Source organism: Asterias rubens, chromosome 7, assembly GCF_902459465.1.
Source record: "Asterias rubens chromosome 7, eAstRub1.3, whole genome shotgun sequence".
Lineage (NCBI taxonomy): Eukaryota > Metazoa > Echinodermata > Asteroidea > Forcipulatida > Asteriidae > Asterias > Asterias rubens.
The window spans coordinates 16900970-16926387 of NC_047068.1; the positions used below are offsets into that span (position 1 = coordinate 16900970).

The following is a 25418-nucleotide window of genomic DNA, read 5'->3' on the forward strand; positions in this document are numbered from 1 at the left end:
GAGGTGGGGAGGGGGTAATTAGTTGCATGGTTCCATTTTCACAGAATTTCTTTAAGGCCGGAGCAGAACGCATTAAAATAGTCACCGTAAAAAAACCTAGCCTTGTCATGGCGACCATTTTTGGCCGACTTTAATTGTTCGAGAGTTGAATAATATGTAAAGCAACATTCTCTATATAAGTGTGGAGTATAAGCACGTTCAGTCCTTGGTGTGCTTTTTGATATTTTGATGTCTGCTTCCTTTTGGTTTGGGTTTTCTCAACCCCCCCCCCCGCCCTTTTAAAGATATATTAGTCTCGCGCCCTCTAGTGGCACTTTCTGCTCATCATTATAGAGCAGAAGATTGGTGTTGAATAATATTATTTCGGGTGGAATTTATTAAACAGCATTACAAAATACCTGGAAACTTTATTTATATTGTCTTCTAACAACAGACGAAAATACTCCACCGGGTTACACCAACATCGCTGTCATTTTAACCAGTCAAGGCTAGATTCTAATCGTGTCAAATATTCGACGGTCATTATTATATGGAAAGGAATGCCCAACGCACGCATTATTGTGTTAGAGTACAAATTATTGTTATCAATGACGGATCGATTTACACGGTTCATGGTCGACGTCGTGGCAGCCTTTCATCAACATTTCTGTCGGTCTGGTGTGAGGAAAAATAATATTGGTATTCTGAGTGAGGCTAAACCACGTGTTTTCCCTACTGATTATTTGAAAGGCAGAGCCAGACGAGACAGCTATAGCTGGGAAACGCGTTTCTCCGAAGGGTACAATATTGCCATGACGTACCGTAAATAAAATGGTATCCCGTTTCTTTAGACTACAGTTCATCACCGAGACAAGTTCCTCAGTAAATATATGAATGTGAGAGTGACAAGGCAAGTGACATGCAGTTGTTTAGGGTAGGAGGACCCACTTCATTATGTTGATGACAAGCAAGTAAATATTGTAAGTACCATATATAATACGTATTGGCAGGCAACCATCTTGCCACCATCTTCACTCACCCCCCCCCCCCCCCCTCACTCCTGATACACCACCAAGATGTTGTGGGGATAATTTGCATTTTTATTTATTATTTTAAGACTTCACGTTTAAGTTTGGTTGTTGTTTTGACAATGAATTGCCATAAAAACAACTTGAATATTAGAAGAAGCATTAGTATTTAATGGGTTATTCTTCCTGAGTGTATAAGACTCGCATCCCGATTTCTGACGATATCTCAAAAACGCGACCACCTTTTTAAATAACAAGTGTATGGGTTACAAACTATATTGAATGATTGAAACATTCAAACTAGTTCCAAAACATATTTGCCTTTAATAGAATTGACTCTTTCAACCCGAAGTTGTCCATGCCTTTTTTATTATTGGAAATGCACTCCGTCATCAAGTGTAATATTACATCGAGACCATGACTACAAATCCCATGATTGTAATATGGGTTCTTCATTAGCCATCTCGAAGCATGGCTCTAAGTGAACCGTGCAGCCTTGCTACGGCAATCACATGTAACATTTCACGGTGTGATACTCAAAACTCGACGGCAATCATTTTTAAAGGTCCTGTTTACGTTCGTTCGGCGGTAGCACCATGTGAACTAGTTTCTCCGTGAGTAGTTGTTTCTGAGAAGAACCGGTGGTGAACTATTCTACGTTTCGATCGATATCCTTTGATCGTCTTCAGGATGAGTATACGCGTGACTCTTAGTGGTAAGAAGCACATCAGCTGTGGATAGCACAATGCATTTAATTAAGTACTGCGGGTTATTTTAATTGAAAAACACTTTTATACCCAAAACAACGGTGTACGTTTCTCAGATTGTCTATTCTTTGTGTAAGGATTGTTTTGCTTTTCTTCTGGCATATTGGGCATATTCGTTTCGAATTTTCGGCGACGTCTCAAAAACGTGACCAAAACGCAACCTTTTGAAATGAAAGTGAAGTTTGCAGATGACAGTTTTATTGTGTGGGCCTACATCCATTAATATATGTAGGAATAAACTTTCGAACTGTTCAACAAAACCAAAGTACACTTCTCCTTTAAAAATGTTGCACATCTGTGAACTTGTCGTGGTGTTGCACGCGCGGCCGTGTTGCTGTCCTTGACTTGTACCAGTCTGTTCTACATGCAGCATTTTCTTTGAGTAACACAATAGACACATCTCTTTTGCGGTACCAGAACCAAAGAGGATTTAGAAGGCATGCCATGTCATCCGCTGCATATAAATATTTCAAAAGGCAAATTCCCTGAACCAAAATGAATGAAGGAATGCGTAAACCAACACCTTTTGATCTCTGTCCAATAATATTTCATTCTTCCACGTTGGCCTAATTTGTCATCACACATTGCTAAGGCCCTTTTTTGTTCAGAATTCCAAAGTGATATTGACGAGAAAAAAATCTAGTGTCATGATTTTTGGTTGATTGATGATAAAGTTGAAAAGCTCACCTTTGTATAAATCTAGACGTATTGTCACATTTTGACAGCACACCGCACGATCAAGTATGTCAAAATTGAGTCAAGCTACTTTTAGGGCAGCTGTTCACAGTATTTTACCCCAAAAGTGACCTTTGTGGCTTTTCGTCGTATCCCTGTGAATAATTAAAACTATAATCCGGTTATAACTAACCTTATATCTAGAATTAACTGTGCTGTGGCCGCAATTACACCACAAGATTAATGACCATAATTAAAACTATAGAGCTGTTGGTACCATATAGGGCCTAGAAAAAATTGCTAGAAACGACACTTTAGACTATTGAGACATAGGCCTATAGTGCGTTCTTTCTTTCATTCTTGTAACTTCGAAAACCAAATTGTTCAACTCAATTCAATTCAATTCAAATTCATTGAGTTCCAAGTGGGAATAATGGCCTTTGACAGCATGGAGGTACCTCCATGTTGACAGATACTAACAGTTGTATTTAAAGCGAGCCCATCATAAGTACATTGTGTACAGTAAGATCATCCTTGTCTATAAACCCGCCTTTAATTCCTAGCAACAGATCGCCGGTAAAGTCATTTCGATTGCGTAATACCTCACCGGTAGATGCCGGTACCTGTACATTCTTCATGTACATGTACAGCTACAATACATCAATATTGCAGCAATCAGCAATACAGCACTTGCTGTAACCTGATAAACCACAAAGCTTACAGTGTTATCATGGAAGAAGCAACAATGTTATCCAATCTCTCTCAAAAATAATATGGATTTACTGTCTCTAAACAATGTGTGCTGAAGTGGACTGTACGGAAGGTAAATATTTACCAAATGTATTATAACCATTCATTCTTGCCATACCATTCGTAGTTCACCACTCTACTATACGATACATCTGTCATTTAGACTGCTGGTGGACTGTACGAATGGTCACACGGTCACAAAAGAGCTGCAAATATTTTCAATGCCTTGTGGCGTTAGAACTTGGTAACATGAGTAAGATTGTGTTTCGTGTGGAGGCTGTCAAGTTATAGCTGGGAATATGCACGTGCATTTATCTGTACTTCTTTCTGGCATTCCATAAACAAGCTCCAGTGAACTCTGCAGTGTGCTTTTTGAGTGGTGGGTTAACTCGTCTGTTGTTTCATGTCATTTGCATCATTACATTTGCTATATAGAAAACTGCATGAACTTCAATACCATGGACAACATCTTACGCAACATTGGTATGTGATTATGTCAAATTGTTTATTCATGAATGGATTTGCATGTTTTCTGATTTTGTATGTTCTTATAAATTATGTTGCACTATCTTGTTGAACCATAGACTAACTTCTGACCCACACTGAGAATGTGTTGTTATAATAATTGGTGACAACATTGCATAAAAGGTTTTTGTTTTAGCCAGAATTTTTTGTTACAAACACTGCAAGGGGTTAAACTTTTATTTTGGAGTGATTTCAGATCATTTTATTTTTGACCATTAACATAGGCCCACTCATAGTCTTAAAACTCAGAGTAAGAATTGACACTAACATGGGTCACGTACGTGGGTCTTGACCCATTTCAGGGTCAGTGTATCAATCAATCACATTTGTATTTTGTTAGCATAAAAACTTATATGGTAATAAGCAATGGAGAGCTGTTAGTATAAAACATTGTGAGAAACGGCTCCCTCTGAAGTAACGTAGTTCTGAGAAAGAAGTAATTTCTCACACACAAAAAAACATTTGAATTGAATTCAAGACCTCTCAGCTAAGGTCTCGAATTCAAGCATCTCAAATTAACGCCATTGTCGCACAAGTTGTTTGCTTTGAGATGCTTGAATTCGAGACCTTAGCTGAGGAGAGGTCTAGAATTCAATTCAAATGTTTTTGTTACATATTCTTACATTACTCTCTCACAACTTCGACGACCAAATGAGTTCACATTTTCACACATGCTTGTTATTTTATGCATATGTTGAGATACAAGTGAGTATATCTTTGACAATATTAAACCAAAGGTTTCCAGTGCCTTTAATGTCAATGAATCGATATTCCCGTCAGATAGTGTCGCCTCATGCGAGACTGTCCGGGTGGTTTCAGTTTAAAAATCCGTAGGGCGTTCAAAGGTATTGTTGGATCAGAATTAATGCAATATGAAAAGAGCCGTGAGGTGAAATCCGATATGAAGGGATTAGGATTAGTAGAATAATCATTGGACTGCAACGGGGGAAGTGGGTTGGAAATAAAATCTGAAATTTTAATCTGTAAGTACCATTGTTCACGGTGATATTCACTCAGTGCTGTAGGTAATGTTGATGTGGACTAGTGTGCCGTAACTCATTTTAAAGGTATAGACAATGTAAGGATTTATCTGTGCCTCTGGTTATAGGAACTGGACTTCTCACTTGGTGTATTTCAACATATGCATATAATAACAAATCTGTGAAAAGTTTTGCTCAATTGGTCATCGAACTTGCGAGAGAATGATGAAAGACAAAACACCCTTGATGAACAAGTGCGTGCTTTTAGTTAGATGCCTTTATTATTGTTCAGGCCTTCATCAGTCTTTGATTAGTGAGAAAAGTTTCCTACCCCTTTCAGCAACAAAAAACGTTACTTCAGAAGGAGCAATTTTTCGCTATGCTTTATACTATCAACAGCTCTTTAAATTGCTCGTTACCAAGTTGTTGTTAATGCTAACAATTATTTTGAGTCACTTATAGGGCTAGAGTGCTTTTAAAGATATTTATACAGGGTTGGTAATGAGAAAAAGCTAAATATATTTTTGAAAGATTACTGATTGTAAAGTTCATTTTATTCATTTTCTGTGAAACATTTCCGTGAGAAATTAAGTCATATTCGAGAAAACTGTAAGGCCTATCTGAAAACCTTTAAAAAACGCAACAGCTGATTTCAGTTGAATCATCAACTAATTGCTGAAAATGATGCATGTTTTTTTAATTTTTTTTATTATTTTTATTCATGACTCACACGACGAATTAAGCCAAAATGTTCACAGTTTTTTTTAACATCATGTATATGGTTGATTACACAAAACATGAACACTGCCTGCTACTTTGTCAGCTACACCAATCCTCTATTAAACAAAATTTTGTATGCGTTTTGGGCATGGGTTGAACACCTCTGATGATTAACCTACCAATGTCCTTGGAACGTATTTGCCTGTATGTGTGAATAAATTGTCCACAAATCCTTATTTTCATGTGGGAATAAGCTTAAAGTGCCTGCTAAAATACCAATTGCTAAAGTGGAGCTACCAGCTACTTTGATATACATAATGTGTTTAGGTTTCCACTCAACCGAAATGGATAAAGTAAAAAAATACCACTTCGGTGTTATCAAACTGTGTGTTAGTATCACAAAACCAAAACCTTAATATGGGTTTCACAAAATATACCCAGTCAGTTTCCATAGTGTTTAATAATTTGATAAATACAATCCTTATTAAATGGTTCTCTATTCCCTCAGTGCCTCACTTTGATCACAGTGACTTTGAATAGAAAAAAATACAAAATGGCCACACTGTGCTATTGCTCAATATTCAGTTGTATGATAGTGTGGAAATTTCTGCTGAGTCGAGGTGCCATTTGTGACACCAATGCCCTACAGCTCTGCGAATGCGGTATTAAAGGCACTGGACACTATTGGTAATTACTCAAACTATTTTTAGCATAAAAGCTTACTTGGTAAATACGAGCAATGGAGAGCTGTTGACATTAAAGAACATTGTGGGAAACAGCTCACTGTGAAGCAACATAGTTTTTGAGAAAGAGGTTATTTTTCACTAAAAAAATACTTCAGCTGAAGCCTTTTAATTTTATATGCATCTGAGAAAGTAATGCAAAAAGGGCTGTTTTTTTCATTATTCTCTTGCAAATTCGATGACCAATTGAGTCCAAAATTTCACAGGTTTGTTTTGTATGCATTTGTTCGGATACACCAAGTGAGAAGACTGGTCTTTGACAATATTACCAAAGGTGTGCACTGCATTTAATGCACAAGTTCGTAATAGTTCGTTAAGTGTTTTTTATTGCACCATGCAGCAACAAAAACACCAGTCGGAAACCACATGCATTATCATATTGGGACCTTGAGAGGTTTTTGTTTACGAACACAATACGGCGTGCAGTATTAGATTATAGGCTAAATATAAATGTAGCCTTTTACATGCAGGCAAAAGATATGTAAGATTTACTGGGTTGGTTCATGGAGGTAGAATTCCTCCATGGTTGGTTCGAGCAATAATGTTGTGGATTTTTTCTTTTCTTTTATTATGATTTGTACGAGAAAAAAAACGGAAATGGACGTTTCTGTTAGTGTTACAGGCCTTTCGTTGTTGTGCTTGGTTGGCTGTAATGGGGGGGGGGGGTGTCTGTTATGGGTGTGAATAGAAAAAAAATTAATTAAGATATTATTGTTCTTTAGAGCAGTCATTTGGGAATTGGAAATACATGTTTATACGAGAAAGACACACAAATCTGATTCTTGTTAAGGATAGAATATAATTTAAAAGATAATTAAAATGACTGGACTAAGTACACAGATTTATGGACTGAATTGTATTTTTCAAGGTTAACCATTTCCCCACAATTCCAGCTAGCGATAGAAAAGAATACGTATACTTAGGTTTTCTAATTGTGTGGACGTGGTTTCATTAACTGAGACGATTATTCTCCTGAAGTAACAATGAACATTAACATAAATATTTACGTAAATATTGGCGATTTAAAATAATCACGTATAAATATTTACGTCGAATTCACGATTTTGGTTGTGTGGCGAATATTTTAGGTAATGTTTATGTGAGATTTAAAGTCACCTGGAAGTGGTATTTTTTCAAAATAAAGCTTTTGCCACTTATATATGTGTTTTGATGAGTGGAATGTGAATAAACAGTTAACTAAGGTTTTAAAAAATCAGTTCTTATGTTATTTACAAATTTAAGAGTAGACCCCGACCCGAGAGGGCGCTGTTCGTGACGTCAATCGAGGCAGACTTTGCCTGTAATGCGTAGAGTAAACACAATTGCAAAGTACATGTACGGACCAAGTCGTGAGTTTGTACGTTTCAAAAAAAGTTGTTTTTGTTTTTTCCCGGCAATTCCGACCAGGTGTATTGCTGCTAAATGCAGAAAAAACACTTTTTGAAACGTACCAACTCACGACTTGGACGTACATGTACTTTGCACGTGTGTTTACTATACGCATTGCAGGCAAAGTCTGCCTCGATTGACGTCACAAAAGGGGTAGGCGGAGTCAGCCCCCCAAACAACTTTATATATTTTTTAAACCTATAAATCGTGACAAACAATTACTAAAAAAATTGTTTTATTGTTCGTAAGCATACTCTTATGTTTGAAAGAAAAAAAATACTATTTCCAGGTGACTTTAAGATTGTCATGCTCATGTTTGTAAATATTTACGTAAATAAAATATAATGTTCGATGTCCCTTACTATTAACAGCAACATAAGATCTCAGCTTATTAGCAAAAAATGTGTGTATCATTGGAAGTCTGTTATCAGAGGTGTGGACCCAGTGCGGGCATTAGCGGGGCTTTGGTTATGTATAATGCCCGCTCACTATGTGAAAATGGCCCCAAATCACAAACATTTACGTATGCAAGACTTGGCCCCCTAATCGCAAGTATTTATGTAATATTTTCGTAAATAAAAAGAAGTGTTCGATGTCCCTTTAAAGCCATCATAAGAAACTCAGATTTAAAAACTACGTTTCGAAGAAATAATCATTTGATCACGAGGGTTTAGTGTATTATCATTGGAAGCAAATTTGTTATCAGAAGTATGGACCAATATGCGGGGCATTAGTGATGAATAGTAGGACATTAGTTATGTCCTAATGCCCGCTCCGGGAGAGAACTGGGTTATTGAATTAATACATATGATGAAGTCGTGTGCTGTATTTCCCACATCACTGCGGGGGCCTTAAGGTAATCGGAGCGGCATGGTCGTCTTGCATGGAGTAGGTACACAGTCACGGACTGTTGAATTGGAGAACGTGAAAATGATAATTTAATTGCCACCGGGAACTCCAAATCTCACGGCGTGTCCTCTACTTCGTTAAAGCCGCTGCGTGTAACATTATTATTAAAGGCACTGGGCACGTTTGGAAATGTCAAAGACCAGTATTCTCACTTGGTGAATCCAAAGCATAAAATCACAAACCTGTGGAAATTAACACCCTTGTTGAACAAAGTGTTGTGCTTTCAGATGCATAAAAAAGGCTTCAGGCCTGAAGTCTTTTATTTTGATTATATTGAGTGGGAAATTAGCTCTTTCTCAAAAACCAATAGTGTCCAGTGGCTTTAAATGGGATTGCACCGTTTTCAAAAGTACCAAATGAATTGTACGTTGCTTGGTGCTAGGTGTAAAGTTCAACAGAACACCATCCCAACTTTGGAATCGTTCCATATTGGAACTGGTCCTAACTGTATGTAGCATGGGATCTAGAGATCTGTCAACAGTCAGGCAGGAAACTCCAGCTGGGCTCGATTTCATAGAGCTTCATGTGCAGTACAAAAAGCAGCTAAGCACAACAAAATGATGCATACCCAAATACGAATACTAGCCAAAGTATATTATGTATAATACTAATATGACTGGTATCTTGCTTATTTTTTATAAGCACAATATTTCAAGCATCTTTTCCTGCGCAGCTCCATATTGGGCCCCGTTTGGTAACGTGATGTGATGGGGTGATTTCATTTGGGTTTTTGTGTCTGGAGAAATAATGCGTATAATATACTGCGTATTGCTGCCTTGTGTTTCCGATTATCCTTGGTCAATTGTTTTTTCACCTTCAAATCTCCCCTTTGCTGAATTTCCTTATTGCTTCCTGTTTTTCTCCATTTTCTTCCGTTGTTATTTCGTTATTTATAAAAGTTCAATCGACTTTTAAAATTTATTGATAATTATGTCAATGTCAGTTAATGTAGTTTCGGAGACGTTGCATGGTGATCAAAGTGTATTCGGTTTGCTCCAATACCATGTTCATATCTACTTTTCTGTGCTATGTCTTGCTTTTTATATTCTACTGCCGAAACTCGGGGACCATTTTACAAAAACACTGTTCTTTAGTCGGAAAAGCAAGACAGTTCTTTTCCACTGAGTCGTCTCCTCAATTCCGAAGTCTGCTCACACTGAGCGAGACCTATGTTCCCACAGCCTATAGGGCCAACAGCAAAGTGAATGTATTAATCGTTAATTGAGCAAGGGTATGTTTAGTAATGAAGACTGTAAAATTGTATCACGTGCAAAATGTGAGTTTGCTGTGATAGGTGTGTGTGTCCCCCCCCCCCCTACCACCCCCCCCCCCCAACCACCAGCCTGCTTGTCCGTTTTTTAGCTGTTTGTTTGTGGTGTTAGGGACTTAGACAACGCTGTTTAATTTATTGGTTGTTATTGACTGTTGAATCGTTTTGTTGTATAAGTTTCTTTTTCATTTTAAAAAATGCAACAATGGTTCATTTACTTGCTCCAGTGGTTTACCGGTGTGTTACAAGTCAATGTTAAAAATCACCTAAGCATGTACAAATAGTTTGTACTCAATTTTCCAGTTGAGTAAAATCATTAATGACTAAAGCTGTTTACGCTCCAGCAAATACAAAAAGTTACAATCTCTTTATTATATTTCACAGATGTTCCAGTGCACGACTGTGCCCCGCCTCCTCCTGCCCACAGCATCGCGTGAAAGAGGCGAAAAAGGGGAAACAAAAACAATCAACTCTCCACAAATGCATTCCGGTTTCCGACTTGCATAAATCATTTTTAGGAACCTGTGGAGTCTACGAGTCAACGTATGGTAGAATGATTTGTGGTTTGTTATTATGGTCACTGCACGAGCTGCTGTGACGTTGTCTATGCTAACTCCATATGATGCATATTATTATTCGACTTATGACAACAGCCGGCTGACTTGCGTATCTGGTAAAGTTATCACAGCTACTGCAGAGAGCTATGACCGTGTTATAGGGGTCCCTGCCTGGCTTGTATTACCGGCAGATCCAACTACATTCAGTTTATGGGATCATTATCAGTGTCTGATCTGCACTCCATGACCATGCGGCTTCGCCTGTGGGCTGGAAGCAACATGGAGACCAACAACATAGCAAAAGGTGGACTCCCCACTACTTTTAATCATAACTGGAGATCCTCTGATGTTGCTGGGGTGTTTAATATCCTCAATGAGTTGGATGTGTTTCTGGATGATCAAGATGAAGTCACCGGACAAATGGAAGAGAAGGAAACAGTTACAGTGATAAGTAATGATGGCGCATCAGTGAAACCCGGAGATGTTTTGGTTAAAAACAATGATGTAGAGTGCAGTAGAGAGGTTAAACCGAACCCTGATGAAATGTGGAATACAGAGTACGACCAGAGTTACGGAAAGTGCTCATTAGATAATGACTCTGGGATGGGTGATGAAACAAAACAAGTACATGTTGACAACACAAGCTTCGTGACCGGTGCGTGTATAGAATGCGTGGATGTGGACGTCGACTCAGCATTGATGAACGCTGTTCGGAACGGCCACGCACCATGTTTACAGTGCATCATCAATAACTTCGACAAGGTCAGTGACCTCAAGGAACACCTTAACTTCTTCCGGGAGGTCACCTCAAATCAGGGATTCCCTCTTCTGGAGGCGGTGGAGAGGGGACATGAAGGTGTGGTGCATTTATTTCTCAGGTTTCTTAAAGATTGTGGTTGCCTCAATGAGGTATTGCGAGCAACAGATGCTCGGGGCAGGATGCCAGTGCATCTCGCTGCTTACCATGATCGCCTTGGGTGCCTGGAGCTTGTATTAGCCTGTACGCCGATGGAGGAGGCATATTGGAAGGACACGCAGACACTGGGGACGCCTCTTCATCATGCTGCGGCAGGAGGTGCTGTGAGGTGTTTGAGGAGACTACTGAAGGTTGAGGATGCTGAGGTGCTAAACCAAACCGGTAGAACGCCAGGTATACCTATGAGGTTTTTAGTTTATCAGTTATTTAAATGTTGGTTGTACCCTTAGTTTCAACAAAATGACTCATGATGAGATATGGGGCCATCATTGCTGAAGTGCATCCTGGGGCAAATCTGAGCTGGGCATCACAGTGTATTTTGCTCAGAGTGCTGGGCTTACACTTACTGGTGTGTGTTAGCACAATACTCAGTACTTTCCCGATGTACTCAGGTGGGATTCAAACCCACAACCTTTGCAATTCTAGAGCAGTGTCTTACCAACTAGAGCACCGAGTCCGGTTTATATTTATGTGTATAACCGCCCGAGGTGTAAAACGCTTTTAAAATGCATCAGGTGAAACTTATATGTTGTCAAATATTTGAGAAGTTCTCTCTAGAAGCCCCCGATCATAATGGACCATTTCAGGGTCCAAGGGGAGTTGACCCATTTCGGGTCAGTGTAACCTGGAGTCTGTGTCAAAAGACCCGTTAAACTGAACCAGTTTTCTGTTCAGCCTAATCCTGAAATGGGCCAGCCTGACCCCGAAAAAGGCCAAATTGACTAGAATCCAAGAAAGTCGGCTAATGGTTCTGTAAAACCATTTAGCTGTAATACATCAGGCCTGTATTGCTTCGTTGTTGAAAGGGCAATTAAGGACACCAAGGCATTCCTCCACGGTAAAGGGCACACTGGGGAAATCTGGAACATTTTAAGGGCACCAAGGCATAGTCAATCGTCTTCGTTGTCTCCGTGAAGTATCAGGCCTACTGTATAAAAAAAACGACTCTCAAATCGTGCAATGCATCCAAACATGCATAATATCTGCTGCAATAACCGTCAATTCTTGCACATGTGGTTGTGATTTAGCGCTCCATAATTATCTACACGGCTTCAGTTTGTGAAGGTAGAGACTATGCCTGTGGTAATATTATCTGGGATACGTGAGCATGAACGTCATTGCTGGATCAAGCTTAAATCCTTTTATTTTCAGGCGAGGACTTACACGGCGGTCATTACACTGCATGGCTTGGCCTCGGTGCCCGTTCAGGTATTTGTACTGTCTGGCAGCATGCCCTTTGGGGACATGGCCTTGCCCTCAACACCAGGCCCTACTAATTATACAATAAATGTCATATAGAAATTTAAAGGGTATTACAACAAATTTGAATCTTAGAAAGGCTTCATTGGGCATCTGAAAGCACACAATTCTAATAAGGGTGTTTTCCATTCATCATGATCTCTTGCAACTTCGATGACCAAAAATGAGCAAAAACTTACACAGGTTTGTTATCTTAGTTATATGTTGGGCACACTTTAGTGAGGACGGTGGTCTTCGACAGTTTCTAAAAGTATCCTGCCTTCAACACTCAATCGCTAAAACATTTTCAAGATGTTTTAATAAATACGTCTTCGGGCAGATGTTTGCTTGACTCATTATTTCTCTCACTAATTGGTATTTAAAGTAATGTACCCAGGGTCCTTAGTGCAAATAACTTTGACCCAACATTGTCTACGTGCTTTTAATTTTCGAAATTGACAAACAACACGCGGTCGGTGCGACCGGAGCCTATACAGTCTATCGCGGTGGAGGCAGGTCGGCATATCCTATAGCAAAAAACAAGATCACACGGAGGAAGATGCTTCGAGGCTTGCAATGTTTGAAATAAACTAGACAAATAAATAACATTAACTGTGCAGAGTTGTGTTTTAATCAAAGGACATGTGGTTAAATTAAGTAGGTATGCTAATTGCCATGGTGGAATATCTCCTCACATTTATTTATGGTAACAAAATGCGCAAAAGCTCGCCAATTTTTATATGAGTAAGGTCTGTGAGTGGATGAGAAAAATCTTGAACATGGTTTTGTTGAGCTCTGCCATTTCAAGAGTAAGACATAAATTATGCAATGGTGTTCAGTGACAAGATGTAAGCCTGTCTTGCCGACAGGCTGTGGTGGTGTTGGGGCAGGTCGGCGTAGCATAAAACACAACGTCAAAACGCTTCAAGACTTGATGTTTGAATCGTCAAATAAATAACATAAACATTACAGAGTGCGTTTTTAATCTTGGCTGCCACTTGTAACTGTAAGATGCCAAAACAAACAGAACAGGGAAATTGTTCGCCAAAGCGACCAGTCTGTCCTTCCTGGTTAATTAGATAAAACGTTCACCAAATTCGAACTGAAGCTGGGTCTACTTTGTTCAAACAATCAACAAAATAAAAGCTACTCTCGCAAGTTCCCATTAAACAGTTGTAAAAGAAGCCTGGTGTTAAATTATATAGGGTTAACCAATACGACCTTTCGATTAACCAACTCGACCTTTCGATTAACCAACTCGACCTTTTGATTGACAATTTTCCTAATACACATAGTGCCGTTCCCTACTTAAGCCCATGTCTATTTATGGAAACGAAATCCTTACACGCCAGCGAGGAAGTATACAGGAAACTCTCAAACATCCCGGAGGAAAAAACATTGGCTTTTTTTCAAAATAACCAGGAGTTGCGTATTTTGGGAATTCCCACATAGAGACTCACGTTTCCTGTATGATATTGTTAAAAGGCACTGGACACGTTTGGTTGTCAAAGACCAGTTTTCTCACTTGGTATATCCTAACAGATGCACAAATAACAAACCTGTGAACAATTTTGGTGTACAATATTTTTGGCTTCAATTTTGGAAGAAATTAAAAAAAAAACACCCTTGTTTAATTACTCTGTGTGCTTTCAGATGCATAATAAAAGGCTTCAGCTGAAGTCTTATTATTAGAGTGAGAAATTATTCCTTTCTAAAAAGACTATATTACTTGAGGGTACCGTTTTTCACAATGTTTAATCCCATCAACAGCTCTCCATTGCTCGTTACCAAATAAGTTTTTGTTATGCTCGCAATTATTTCGAGTAATTACCAATAGTATACAGTGGCTTTAAAGTTATGCCTATTATTTAGCTACCTGTCATTCATAAATGCAAATGTTTACTTTTCCTGGCTCCCTGTCAGTACAGATAAAATAATATAGAGTGTTTATCATTCCAAGCTTTATACTTGGTTTTGTACCAAATTCCGCAATCTGATGTTCTGACCCGTTTGCCTGATATAAAATTTAATCAATTATTTATTATGTGATCCTTTAAAGGCAGTGGACACCATTGGTAGTTACTCAAAATAATTATTGGCATCAAACCTTACTTGGTAACGAGTAATGGGGAGAGGTTGATAGTATAAAACGTTGTGAGAAACGGCTCCCTCCTGAAGTAACGTAGTTTTCGAGAAAGAAGTAATTTTATACGAATTTGATTTCGAGATTGCCATGGTGGAATATCTCCTCACATTTATTTATGGTAAAAAAATGCGCAATTTTGTTATTTTATGCATATGTTGAGATACACCCACAGTGAGAAGACTGGTCTTTGACAATTAACAATAGGGTCCATTGTATTTAAAGGGAGTGTGTGTTTGGTAATCACTCTTAAAATTAATGACAACACAAACTTACTTTCACAGCAGCTTTCAATTGTACAAAGCACTTTTAGCAAATAATTCACTTCGCTATAGTAATGTGGTTGAGGTAAAATATTTTTTTTCATCCCTTCAAATTTGAATATGAGAAACGTTCATTCAGATACGTTATCAGATTATGTATTCTAATTACGGGTTATTCTTGCTGCGTTAACAACTGCTCCGGATTTTCAGCAAGAACTAATAATAACCTGAGCCTTTTGAAATTAACTTTTCACCGGTTTCTAGAACAAATATTTCGGCTGCTAAAATGTGATTCAATGCCATTTTAATTGAACATCATTGAAAGTCAGAAATAAACCAATTATATCTCATCTGTATTATTATTTTAAATAACTACAGACAGGTAGTTATTGTTAACGGTTTTGGGTTTTAGTTTTGGTTTTGGTTGTTTGTTTTGTTTTTTGTGCGGCGTTTCGAATAAAAGCATCACTTCGAAGATTTAATGTTATGTGATATATTAATCAATGTTATATAAGCATCTCTGGTTGGTAAGACATGTGCTCTAGGTTTGCAAAGGTCGTGGGCTCGAATCCCACCCTAGTACTATGCGTGTCATTATTTTTCCAAAGAAATCGGGAAAATACTGAGTATGTGGTGTAAGGGTAGAACCAAATAATATATCGCCAATGTTAACTTAACATCTTTATTAAAACCATCAATACGGCAAAATAATCCCGTGTCGCTATGAGGATGAATGTATTCAAATTCTGAATTAAGGTTTGGACAGGACACAATCTCTTTAAACTTTATGTATCAATGATGGATTACCCTCGACCTTCGTACCTTTGATTATGAATTGGGCAAATACGTCGTGACAGAATCTATGAGATTACTGTCCTAATTTGTTTATACATGAGCATTGTGATCTGATCGACAAAAAAGTCGCTGCCCGTGTATAAAAGGCATGGTATAATTTGGGTAGTTCTCAAAGACCAGTATTTTTGGTGTATTTAATAATCCCAACATTTCATGAAATAAAAAAAACTGGAAATTTGGGCTCAATAATAATTGGTCATTGAAGAAAACAATGAAAGGAAAACATAATTTTGCAAAACTTTTGTGTGCTTTCAGATGCATAAAAAAGGCTTCAGCGGAAGCCTTTTCATTCAATATTTTAGTGAGAATGATTCAAATTTGAATCTGAGAAATGGTACATTACGGATTAGTATCTCAAAAACCCGATATCCTTGTGAAAAGACTCGCGAGATCAGTTATCAGGACAAGTCGACCTCTTTAGTTTCATCATGTCGACTTAGCGATATATTTTAATTGTCTTGTTATCTTTTGTTCATTATGTATTTTCACAGTTTCGTTGGCCGCTCAGGCAGGTAGTGTTGGCTGTCTTGAAGAGCTTATTGATCAGGCCCAAGTCGACCCTCAACGTGCTGACCATGACGGCATGACCCCTGTACATTATGCTGCACTAGCAGGTAAACTACAACTCGGCCACGTCAACTCGGCCGTAGCACATTCTAAAAACTCTACTCGAATACCGGGTCCCATTTTAGGGTCAGCCTGACCCGGAAACTGGTTGATAATGGGATTTTAACCATTCTGTGTCAATTTGACAAATATTCAAGTCATACTGATCCATAATGAGTCAAGCCCCAAGGTACTTGGAATTCATATCATTTCTGACCCAGAGTTTGTAGAGTGCATGGTCAGAGAGAGTACCTTTTCCCACAAAGCAAACGGTCATACCATACCATTTTAAGTTAACTAAGAGCTGGGGAATGTTAAAATCTTAAAAAAATTTAAGCGCCAATTGTTCGCTCCTTAACTATAGTATGAAGAGCCATGACACTGGGTGTGACATATTAACTGTCAACCTTCGCGTTGGTGCTTGCTAGGTCAAACCGGTGTGGCAGTTTCAACTTTCCGCTGTGTTCAGTTTTCCGAAGGACCAAATACGGTAGCATTACGTCATGCGATGCCTGCGCACAGCAAGCGAAAGTAGTCCATTTTTAGTGCCGTATTGAGTCATCCGTTACCCTCCGGTAGCTGTCATGGCGGCGTCCACGAGTCGAGTACAACTAGCGGCAAACGCGTGGATCGTATGAGTTGTTTTTTATGCAAGCAGAGTGTGACCTGCCTTAAGTTGTACCCATGAATACATGTAAAGATGGGGCAAGAGATTATGTGACTACACAGAAAAGAATCGTAATAATTATAAACAATTTGGGGTCACTGCTGAGAGAACTACAGTACTCGCCAGGGTACTCGCGGTGGTATCTGACAGGTCTCCCGGAAAACTGAACACGCCGGAAAGCTAAAACCGTTCGAACAACGTGCTCATATGTCCGACTACGTCACCCGGAAAAGTGAACACGGCGGAAGACTGAAACCGCCACACTGGGGCAAAATGTCAAGTGCAATAGGCATACTATTGTCTACTTGGATTATGTGGGATAGAGCGTCTATGGGTATTACATTGTTATTTTAACAAATAAATCTTGATATGGAAATAAATCTTGGGGAAATTATAGTGTTGAAATCTTGTGTTGACAACTCGTTGTTCGCTCGTTTCAAGGCAAGATAATTGCAATACTTGAACGTTGAAGGTTTCTTGAACATTCTTGGGGGAAAACACTACATTTAAGTTTAAAATATTTTATCATATCAACCGTTACAATGTTTTTGTTGGACATCTTTACTTCAGGGACCTACTCCTACCTGCGCATTAGAGTTATAACAAGAATCAAACAAAATCCAAAAAAGTTACAGAATATTCTCAAGATTTTTAGCGTGAAATTCGAAGATAGGTATTACAGAAGTAAAAAAGAGAAGCTAATAAGATTGTCAACAACCTAAACTTTTCAAAATAGTTTATTCACCTTCGAGGCTTTGAATTTGACGAAAACACCTCTTTAACTTGTCAAGGAACAACAGGCCTACTCTATCTCCATGGATATATATTGAGAGTGGTGTTTTGTTTTTGTGTTTGTCTCTCCGGACAGGGCATTTGAATTGCACTCACTGGCTGATCCGACGGGCTAGATGTTCCCTGAGCGAGACCCGAAAGAAAGATGGTGCCACAGCAATGCATCTTGCAGCAGGGAAAGGTACGAGTGTGGGCTGAGTATACATAATGGATTGATGCCGTCGGGGAAATTCTAGTGTCACTGATACCTTGGGAAATGTACGGTGTTCTTTAAAATTCTTGAAGTGTAACTTGAAACGGTGTGACATGTTTACTGTTCATCATTGCATCTTAACAGTTCTACGAAAGCTTATGCAGGTTTTCTTAGTCTTGAATTGGTAAATGATCTTACATTACAATAAAGTGGTTAGAATCTATATGGACAATTAACATTCATTTTCTAAAAGTAGAATATTTTGTAATCTTAATATTTAATGTCATTTAGTCTCCACAAAATTTTATAGAGACTAAGTTACGTTAAGTTTTAAGATTGCAAAACATTGGAAATGTTAACGTTATTTCCTCGTGGCTTCAAATACAAATTTGTAAAGCCTTTGGGAGAGAGCCGAATATACCAAAGAATATACATTTTATACCTCGTCATGCAATACCTGCAAAACATATAGCATGTTATGTGGCAATTATAGGCTATTATGTTGTATTTTGTTTTGCTTTTTTGTTTTGGTATTCCCATTAATTCTGGTGAGCGTTTACACGACCCCTGGGATGTATCCTTAGTTTGCTTGTGGGATATTAATTTGTTTTCGATCCCAATCTCGTTTTTCCCCACCCACAGGCCGTTGTCCTATTCTACAGTGGGCGTTGAATCGAGAGCTTTCATTTGCCGATGAGTTGGACGTCTTTGGTCGCACGCCTGTACACTACGCCGCCGAAGAGGGCCACATCACGGCACTCAGAACGTTCTCAAAGTTTTCCAGGGTGCATCTGGACGTCAAAGATTTTCTTGGACGAACTCCTAGGTTAGTTTCCACAGAGAGTGATGATGATGGCGAAGAAATTAAGAAGAAATTATTGTTCTTGAGATAAATTGTTTTGTGGTTTTCTATTGACAGTTTTTATTTGTGCTAATTACATCTATTGATCCAGCGGCTCCAACAGCATAGAAAACAAAAAATAAGTCATAAGAGTTATGACTTGTCTTATCTCGAATTAGGATGAGTTTCCTTAGGACTAGCCTTAAGTTTCTAATAGGACTGGTCCGAAGTTAGGACATGGTTAGGACTATAGTCCTAACTATTTTGTGAAAATCGACCCCTTGTTCCCTGTCCATACGACCAGCCTATCCTTTTCTGATAAGGGCAGGTATTGGCTTAATAAAGTGTATACACTATGTACGTTTGAATTAACTGCGAATCTCCAGAACCATGATGCGAGGTCATAGGTGATTATTGACGTGGGCTCAACAGCATAATAATAATATCTGGCGTAATTTATGACCCTCGAAGTGTGACGTTAGACGCTTCAGGTTATCTTTTGCGCTGCTTTGCTCAGCACAAAATCCAAGACCGCTGGGATGGGCTGTTCTTCGTCCTGTTGCTCAGGATGGATGTATGAGTGAGAAGGGTTGTGTGATGCATTTTGGATACGGCTTGGTTTTGTTAACTAACGCCCTCACGTGGTAACAAATACTGCTATGCTAACAGTTCATTCCTTTTTTCTGCTCCAGTAATCTAGCAGAAAGAAGGGGCCACAGTGCCTGCATACGTTTCCTCGACTCATGCCTCCAGCAGAGGCATCCTGACGGTGAGGGAGCTCTTCTTGCCAAGCTGACCAGATCTATATCAAGTCCCGGTGGGTTGAATAAGCTCAACAGAAGGAATTCCAATAGGAGGAGTTCCAGAAGGAAGCACATCTCGTCGGTGAGTATGGGATTCGTTCCTGCTCGTAAAGGAACTCATTTTTGGCCTAAATTGAAGCCAAGTGGGGCTGTGTAATTAGCAGGCCTTGAATTACACGGCTTGGGTCATGGCTTAGGTTATGCTTATAAAAAGTACGTTTATTAGTGCCTGCATAGCATTTCTGTTTTGTGTTAATTTCGGCTCTCATTAACATTACAACATTCCTATTTCTAAGAGGTTGTTTGGCAAGTACCAGCGACCTTGTAATAACGGGAGTCGACTGTTAAAAATGTAATCGTGTAAAGTCAAAGGCCAGCACAAGAAAATAAAAATGCAGAAAAGTTTGGTTAAACCTTGTACATTTTCTCCCTCTGCGTTTTGGCTTGGTCTATAATGAAACTCTAATAGTAGTTGTAACATTCGTTTGGGTTTCGTTTGAATTGAATTCGTTTGGGTTTATTTCAGGCCCGTAAACCTTCATAGTGTGACCATATAGATTTGCTCCCGTTCAAACCAATGTAACCAAACCGAGGCTGGAAGGAGAAAGAGTCTCGTTCATTTTAGCCCGAGGATATTGGCATCCATGGGATACACAGACCACATTACCAATGGCAGCAGCATCATGCTAAAGGTCTATTTCTTATGATATCCACAGGTGTATCTCGAGGAAAAATCTCTGACAGACACCGAGGCAGGTCCTGGGAGACGGGAGCCACTGGCAACAGACGGCGGGGCCACTGCCGGGTATCGCGTCTCTGCTCTGGTATCCCAAGTCGGCCTGATGGCCATCGCACCGGCCGTTCCGGAAATATCTCTCCACAGGCGGATTATTAATACTTTATTTAAGAAACTAAGACGTCAGGCGAATATTGAGGAAGACTTTACTGTGACGATGTGATTGTGCCAGTTTCCCAAGGAACTCTGCACACCGGAGATTCTGTCCCCGTTGGGAAATTAGCATTGGCTAGATCGAGGAGGAAGATCAAAAGAGGGTGCTATCAGAAGAAGTAATTTAGGCATAAATGCGTTTCGCCGTGTAGGGGACCGAATCACAGGGGACAGAATCTCCTGACACTTCGGTTCACGATTGACAAGCAATATTTAGGGATTTAAATTAAACATATCAGGTTGGCGTGGGTTTCTCGTGTAACTTGTGCATGGACACACGACGATATATGCTAACCCTTTTAAAACAAAAAATAAACCTAGGCCTAGCCTCCGTATAAAACTCTGAAGTGCTAATGATGGCGACCTTTTTGCCCTGGAAGAGATGAGAGATTGATGGCTAAGTGCCTCGTTCAATCACCGACAGTACATGGTCGGACCCTTATACGCAGATGGCCGTATCCGAATGTAACCGTAGTCGTAGCCTCCGATTTGGACACGGATACTTTCACTGAGATTCGAAATGAACAGTGACCTCTCCATTGTTGTACCTGTGTTTAATTGAGTTTTGAACTGTTGACACGGTTTTGAAAGGAGCAATAGTAAACATCAACACATTACGGTAACTTGGTATAAAGTATATTTATTTATTTCATACAACAAAAGCCCCAACCAGGTTGGTGAACGGATTTCGAGAAGAAAGTTCGGTGAGTGCCACAAACAAATAATTGGGAGTAACCTATGGATTAAGGTAGGGACTGAAAAACCCAATACACATCAAAGTGGTCTACGGACTGGATTCCAAAGATGTAAAAGGCGGGGGGGGGGGGGGGGGGGAATTGAATAAACATGACGTAGTTGCACTACTTCCAAGTTGCAAGCTTAATTCTAACCTTAAAACTTATCTATTTTGAAGAAGTTTGCGAAAAAAGAAGACACTCGTTAAGAAAAGGAAGTCGGTGATGATCATTATCCATTTTTTGGAGCCGACAGGTTGCGTCAGCAGGATTAATAAATTTAATAGACAGCATGGCAAGGTTGAAATCAACGTGAACGAGAAGCCTTGTTTTATTAAATTGAGCAACTTCATATAGTACACTATCGTTACCAATGTTCTAGTCATTTGTATTGCTTTCGACTGAGTTTCTTAATAGTTTACATACATGTGTATACGTTTGTTGGTTTTAACAAGCAGAGACAAACCAAACCCAGCAACAGTAACCCTTAGCGACCACTTCAAGTGTCGTAAAACAAGGACGTTGCTTTCGACTGAGTTTCTTATTAGTTTATATATACGTTTGTTGGTTTTTAATAACAAGCAGAGGCAAACCAAGCCCAGCAACAGTGACCCTGAGCATGCCCTGAGCGACCACTTCAAGTGTCGTAAGTAAAAAAAAACAGCTCCATGGTAATAATATCATTGTTTATTAGCTGACGCAAGAGGGCGGCAAACTGGGTGACCGTAATAATCAGCGATGCTGTTCGCTATCGTGATGAACTAAAGTTACTTTGCGCAGTTGATGGTTAACTTTTATAAACGCAAATATTGACGATTTCGCCAGGCGTGAATAAGAGGGCCTACATATAACGTGTCCCAGTGTCCCTTTAAAGCCAGAAAAGAAAGCGATGGAGGTTCACCATGTTGCTTTCAAACGTCGTTGAGGGCGGTATATAATGCGTCCGTTCAACACGGGTCATGTCACGGTCACACACTGCGCGCGCACGGCGGAGATTGCTACAAATAGATGGTCATCGACATTATTTTACGTAAAAAGGGCTATGTACATGGGGTACAGTCGCACAGTTTGGCGTAAATGGATTTTGCCATTGTTTTAAAAATATCAACGATTTAATCCCATGTCGAACTGGACCGTGCATGCACACATAGCTTGGAGATGGTTCCTGTTTAACACGTTCTTTTTCACAAAGGAATTTTGACCTGAATAGGCAATTAATTCTAAAATTAATGTTTATGAGCTTGTGTGATGTGCAAAAAAAGCAAATCAAAATAGCTGTACTTTGAAATTGGAAACTACAACGACAAACTAACCTTAAAACAGTGGCCACCATCCCCGCCCCCCCCAAAAAAAAAAAATGGGATCGGGTTAGGAGAGATTGCCTTTAGCCTTAAACAGGTGGATCACGATCGACTTTGTTCTGTGTCTCATTCATTATAAATTATAAGAAAAAAGACACAAAAAAAAAAAAAAAAAAAAAAAACATAAACAACAACACCCTAAAAAACATTCACGCAACAAACGCATGGTGCTGCAGCAGGCAGATCCAGCTACTAATTTGCTCGGCAGTAAAACTAATTAAGACCAATATTTACAATTATGTCGCAGAATTTTGGGTGCAAACGGAAAAAGCAATGGCCATTTTTGTCAATTCAAGGTCACTCTTTATGAAGTAACGTGGCCTATTATCATGCATCTAATAATAAGAAACACAACTGTGGAATGGTAACAAAGAGCTCTCAGATGCTCATTAACAGTAGTGTCTATGCATAACCACACATTCCGAACTCATTCTAATATTGACGACAAAGGGATCTTTTACCAAGGATCGTAATGGTGGAAGTTGTGAAATCATGCATGACCGGTAACCTGAGCTTTTAATACTTGTGGTGTGCGGGATAAACAATCAAGCTGGGTTCAGAGAGCATGCACACGATGCGTGATCAGAAACTCTGGTTGCTGATTGGTCAAACTGTAATACAGTCTGGGTGGTCGGTTGGTAGCCGGCGTTACGCCGACGTTGTGGACAATGTAATAATCGATGCGCCACGTACGTTTAGCGTGGAATTTCTGTGATTAGCATAAACAAGGCTCTTTATTTCGCGGGTTCCGTAGGACGACTTCCATGATAAGTATGGCGGCCATCATGGAAGTTATCACGGAAAAGTAAAGGAATTTCCATGGGTCAACAAAAAGAAAAGTGGATGCCGAGTGTATTGAGCGTGTCATCGCCAGAACGAAGTTACTGAATGAAAAAGAATCGTGATATGGATGGAAAGCTGAAATGTGAGAAAGACAATTCTTCGGGACAACGTGTTCTCGTAATAAAAAACTGTGCCGTGTTCAACTGTTCACGTGAGTTTAGTTTTTATTTGTAGTATATTATTCGTGAAATTACATGTTCAGCGGTAGTCGTCGTACCGATCTCGGCGTATGGTCATGACGGTTTGTAAAAAATATGTCATGTTGTTAATAAACATGATAAGCGTTGTTGTTTTGTTAAAAAGATAGTTGTGAATATTTTGTAAATGTTACGGTTTATGGATGAATAGTGCAAACACTTACAAGTAACAGGTCAAACGATAGTGTAGTTGACTATGCCTAGATGGTTTTGACTGGCTAGTCTGGTGACACTGACAGTGTATCGCAGTTCATGTCTGGTTGTGTTACAAAAAATTATTCCATGTTTGTAGATTGTGTGGTTTGTCATCAGACCGTCTGTCATGTCTGTCATTCGTGTAACTGAGTGTTACAATCATAGTTAAGTGTTTAAAAACACTAAATACTGTGCTGTGTAACTGTAGGTAGCAAAAAACAAAAAACAAAACAATAATTCATGATTTAGAGATGGGCCACGTACGGCAAAAAAACAAAAACACATAGCCATCCTATATTAATTATTATGTCATGAATAGGACTGCTACATAGTCTGCGATTGTCATGCATTGCAGATTGCTTGTACCACGTACATTTATTACATGTTGGTCACTGGGTACGTAGTTGTGGTACATTATGCTAGTACTATTCTAGCTAGGACTACGAGTACGAGAATATCTTTCGTTGAGTGGAATCATCAAACTACCGTGGTAGTTACCACCCAAGCCTGCTGCGAGCCCATATGTAGTACGGGATGCAATCAGACTTACATTGCATGTAGTTGGGATTGATAAGAACTATAGAACACAAAATAGTCAAAAGATTCAGCCCCAGTCTATGTAATGTACTTGGTTATTTTTTGAAACATTTTACACGTGATATTGATTACAGAGGTGAGTCTGTGAATCAAACTTCACGACAATGTATTCAGTTTTGTAAAGACCAGTGAAATTACATTTGTAAACCTAATTTTACAAATCTGAGTGATGGTTTGCACAAAACAGTAAAATGGTTCTTGAAGCACGTACACAGTAAGTCACTGTGACTCATACGCTTCACCATGCGCATACTGCACGCAAGATTAGATGGGAAATTATAGTTGTTCACATAATCAAACTCAGTACGTAATTTCGGTGTCGATTTAATACAAAAAGAATCAATATTTTTGTAATCGAATAATTTTTGCGAAGAAGTTCATTGGGGCTGGCGTTCCTTTTTATTGGCATTCCTTGTAAAAAGGAACCCCTGTAGCTAGCCTAGTTAAATGTTAGCAATTTGTTTAAATATTAATTTGGAACAACTCATAATTGGTTATCCGAGGTGAGTATAAAATTTAGTCTGCACATTCATCCAGACATGTCTGCACTGCATGTTTGTTTACATTTTAAGATAAATTAAAACTAACCAACATGTTCAATGTGCAATGTACATACACTGGTACCCACCGGCTGAACAAAGTACAGTTCATTGAAACTTCATGACCATAGCATTGAATGCAGTTGCATGGCTGTTGTTTATCATGGAACCCTAATGTCTACTGTCCAGTTCCCGTGCACTGTCTCGACAGTGTGTCTCTACAGTGTGTCTCTACAGTCTTCTGTAGAATTTTGTGGCATGGATGTGCTGGGGCAAAAAAGTATGACCGATAGTAAACAAAAATGGATTTTTAGCATGTTTTCCCAAACTCAA

The 25418-nt window shown here is 39.1% G+C and overlaps 2 protein-coding genes across 10 annotated transcripts in view; both read left to right on the forward strand.

Moving 5' to 3' along the window:
- The first annotated feature begins 359 nt into the window (after positions 1-359).
- Positions 360-21441, forward strand: LOC117292895 (serine/threonine-protein phosphatase 6 regulatory ankyrin repeat subunit C-like). Of its 6 annotated transcripts, none has more exons than XM_033775070.1 (8): positions 3063-3272; positions 3635-3682; positions 10120-11442; positions 16260-16382; positions 17910-18014; positions 18669-18852; positions 19560-19752; positions 20387-21441. In XM_033775070.1, the coding sequence occupies exons 3-8, from the start codon at positions 10503-10505 to the stop codon at positions 20627-20629; spliced, it is 1788 nt and encodes a 595-aa protein (XP_033630961.1). In that variant the 5' UTR covers positions 3063-3272; positions 3635-3682; positions 10120-10502; the 3' UTR covers positions 20630-21441. The 6 variants fall into 6 exon arrangements, with proteins under 6 accessions (XP_033630964.1, XP_033630961.1, XP_033630962.1 ...); XM_033775069.1 differs by having other exon boundaries at positions 3256-3272; positions 3546-3682; XM_033775073.1 differs by lacking the exons at positions 3063-3272; positions 3635-3682 and adding an exon at positions 360-959.
- Positions 21442-23349: 1908 nt separating this feature from the next.
- The window catches only part of LOC117292227 (protein split ends-like), a 40532-nt gene continuing 38463 nt past the window's right edge, over positions 23350-25418 (forward strand). The window contains exon 1 of one of the 4 annotated variants that reach the window (XM_033774195.1): positions 23350-23708. The gene's annotated coding sequence lies outside the window, so the exon portion shown is untranslated. Of the gene's footprint in view, positions 23709-23778; positions 23799-23933; positions 24009-24137; positions 24154-25418 lie in introns of those variants that run through there. The other 3 variants (XM_033774197.1, XM_033774196.1, XM_033774198.1) reach the window with 3 other exon arrangements.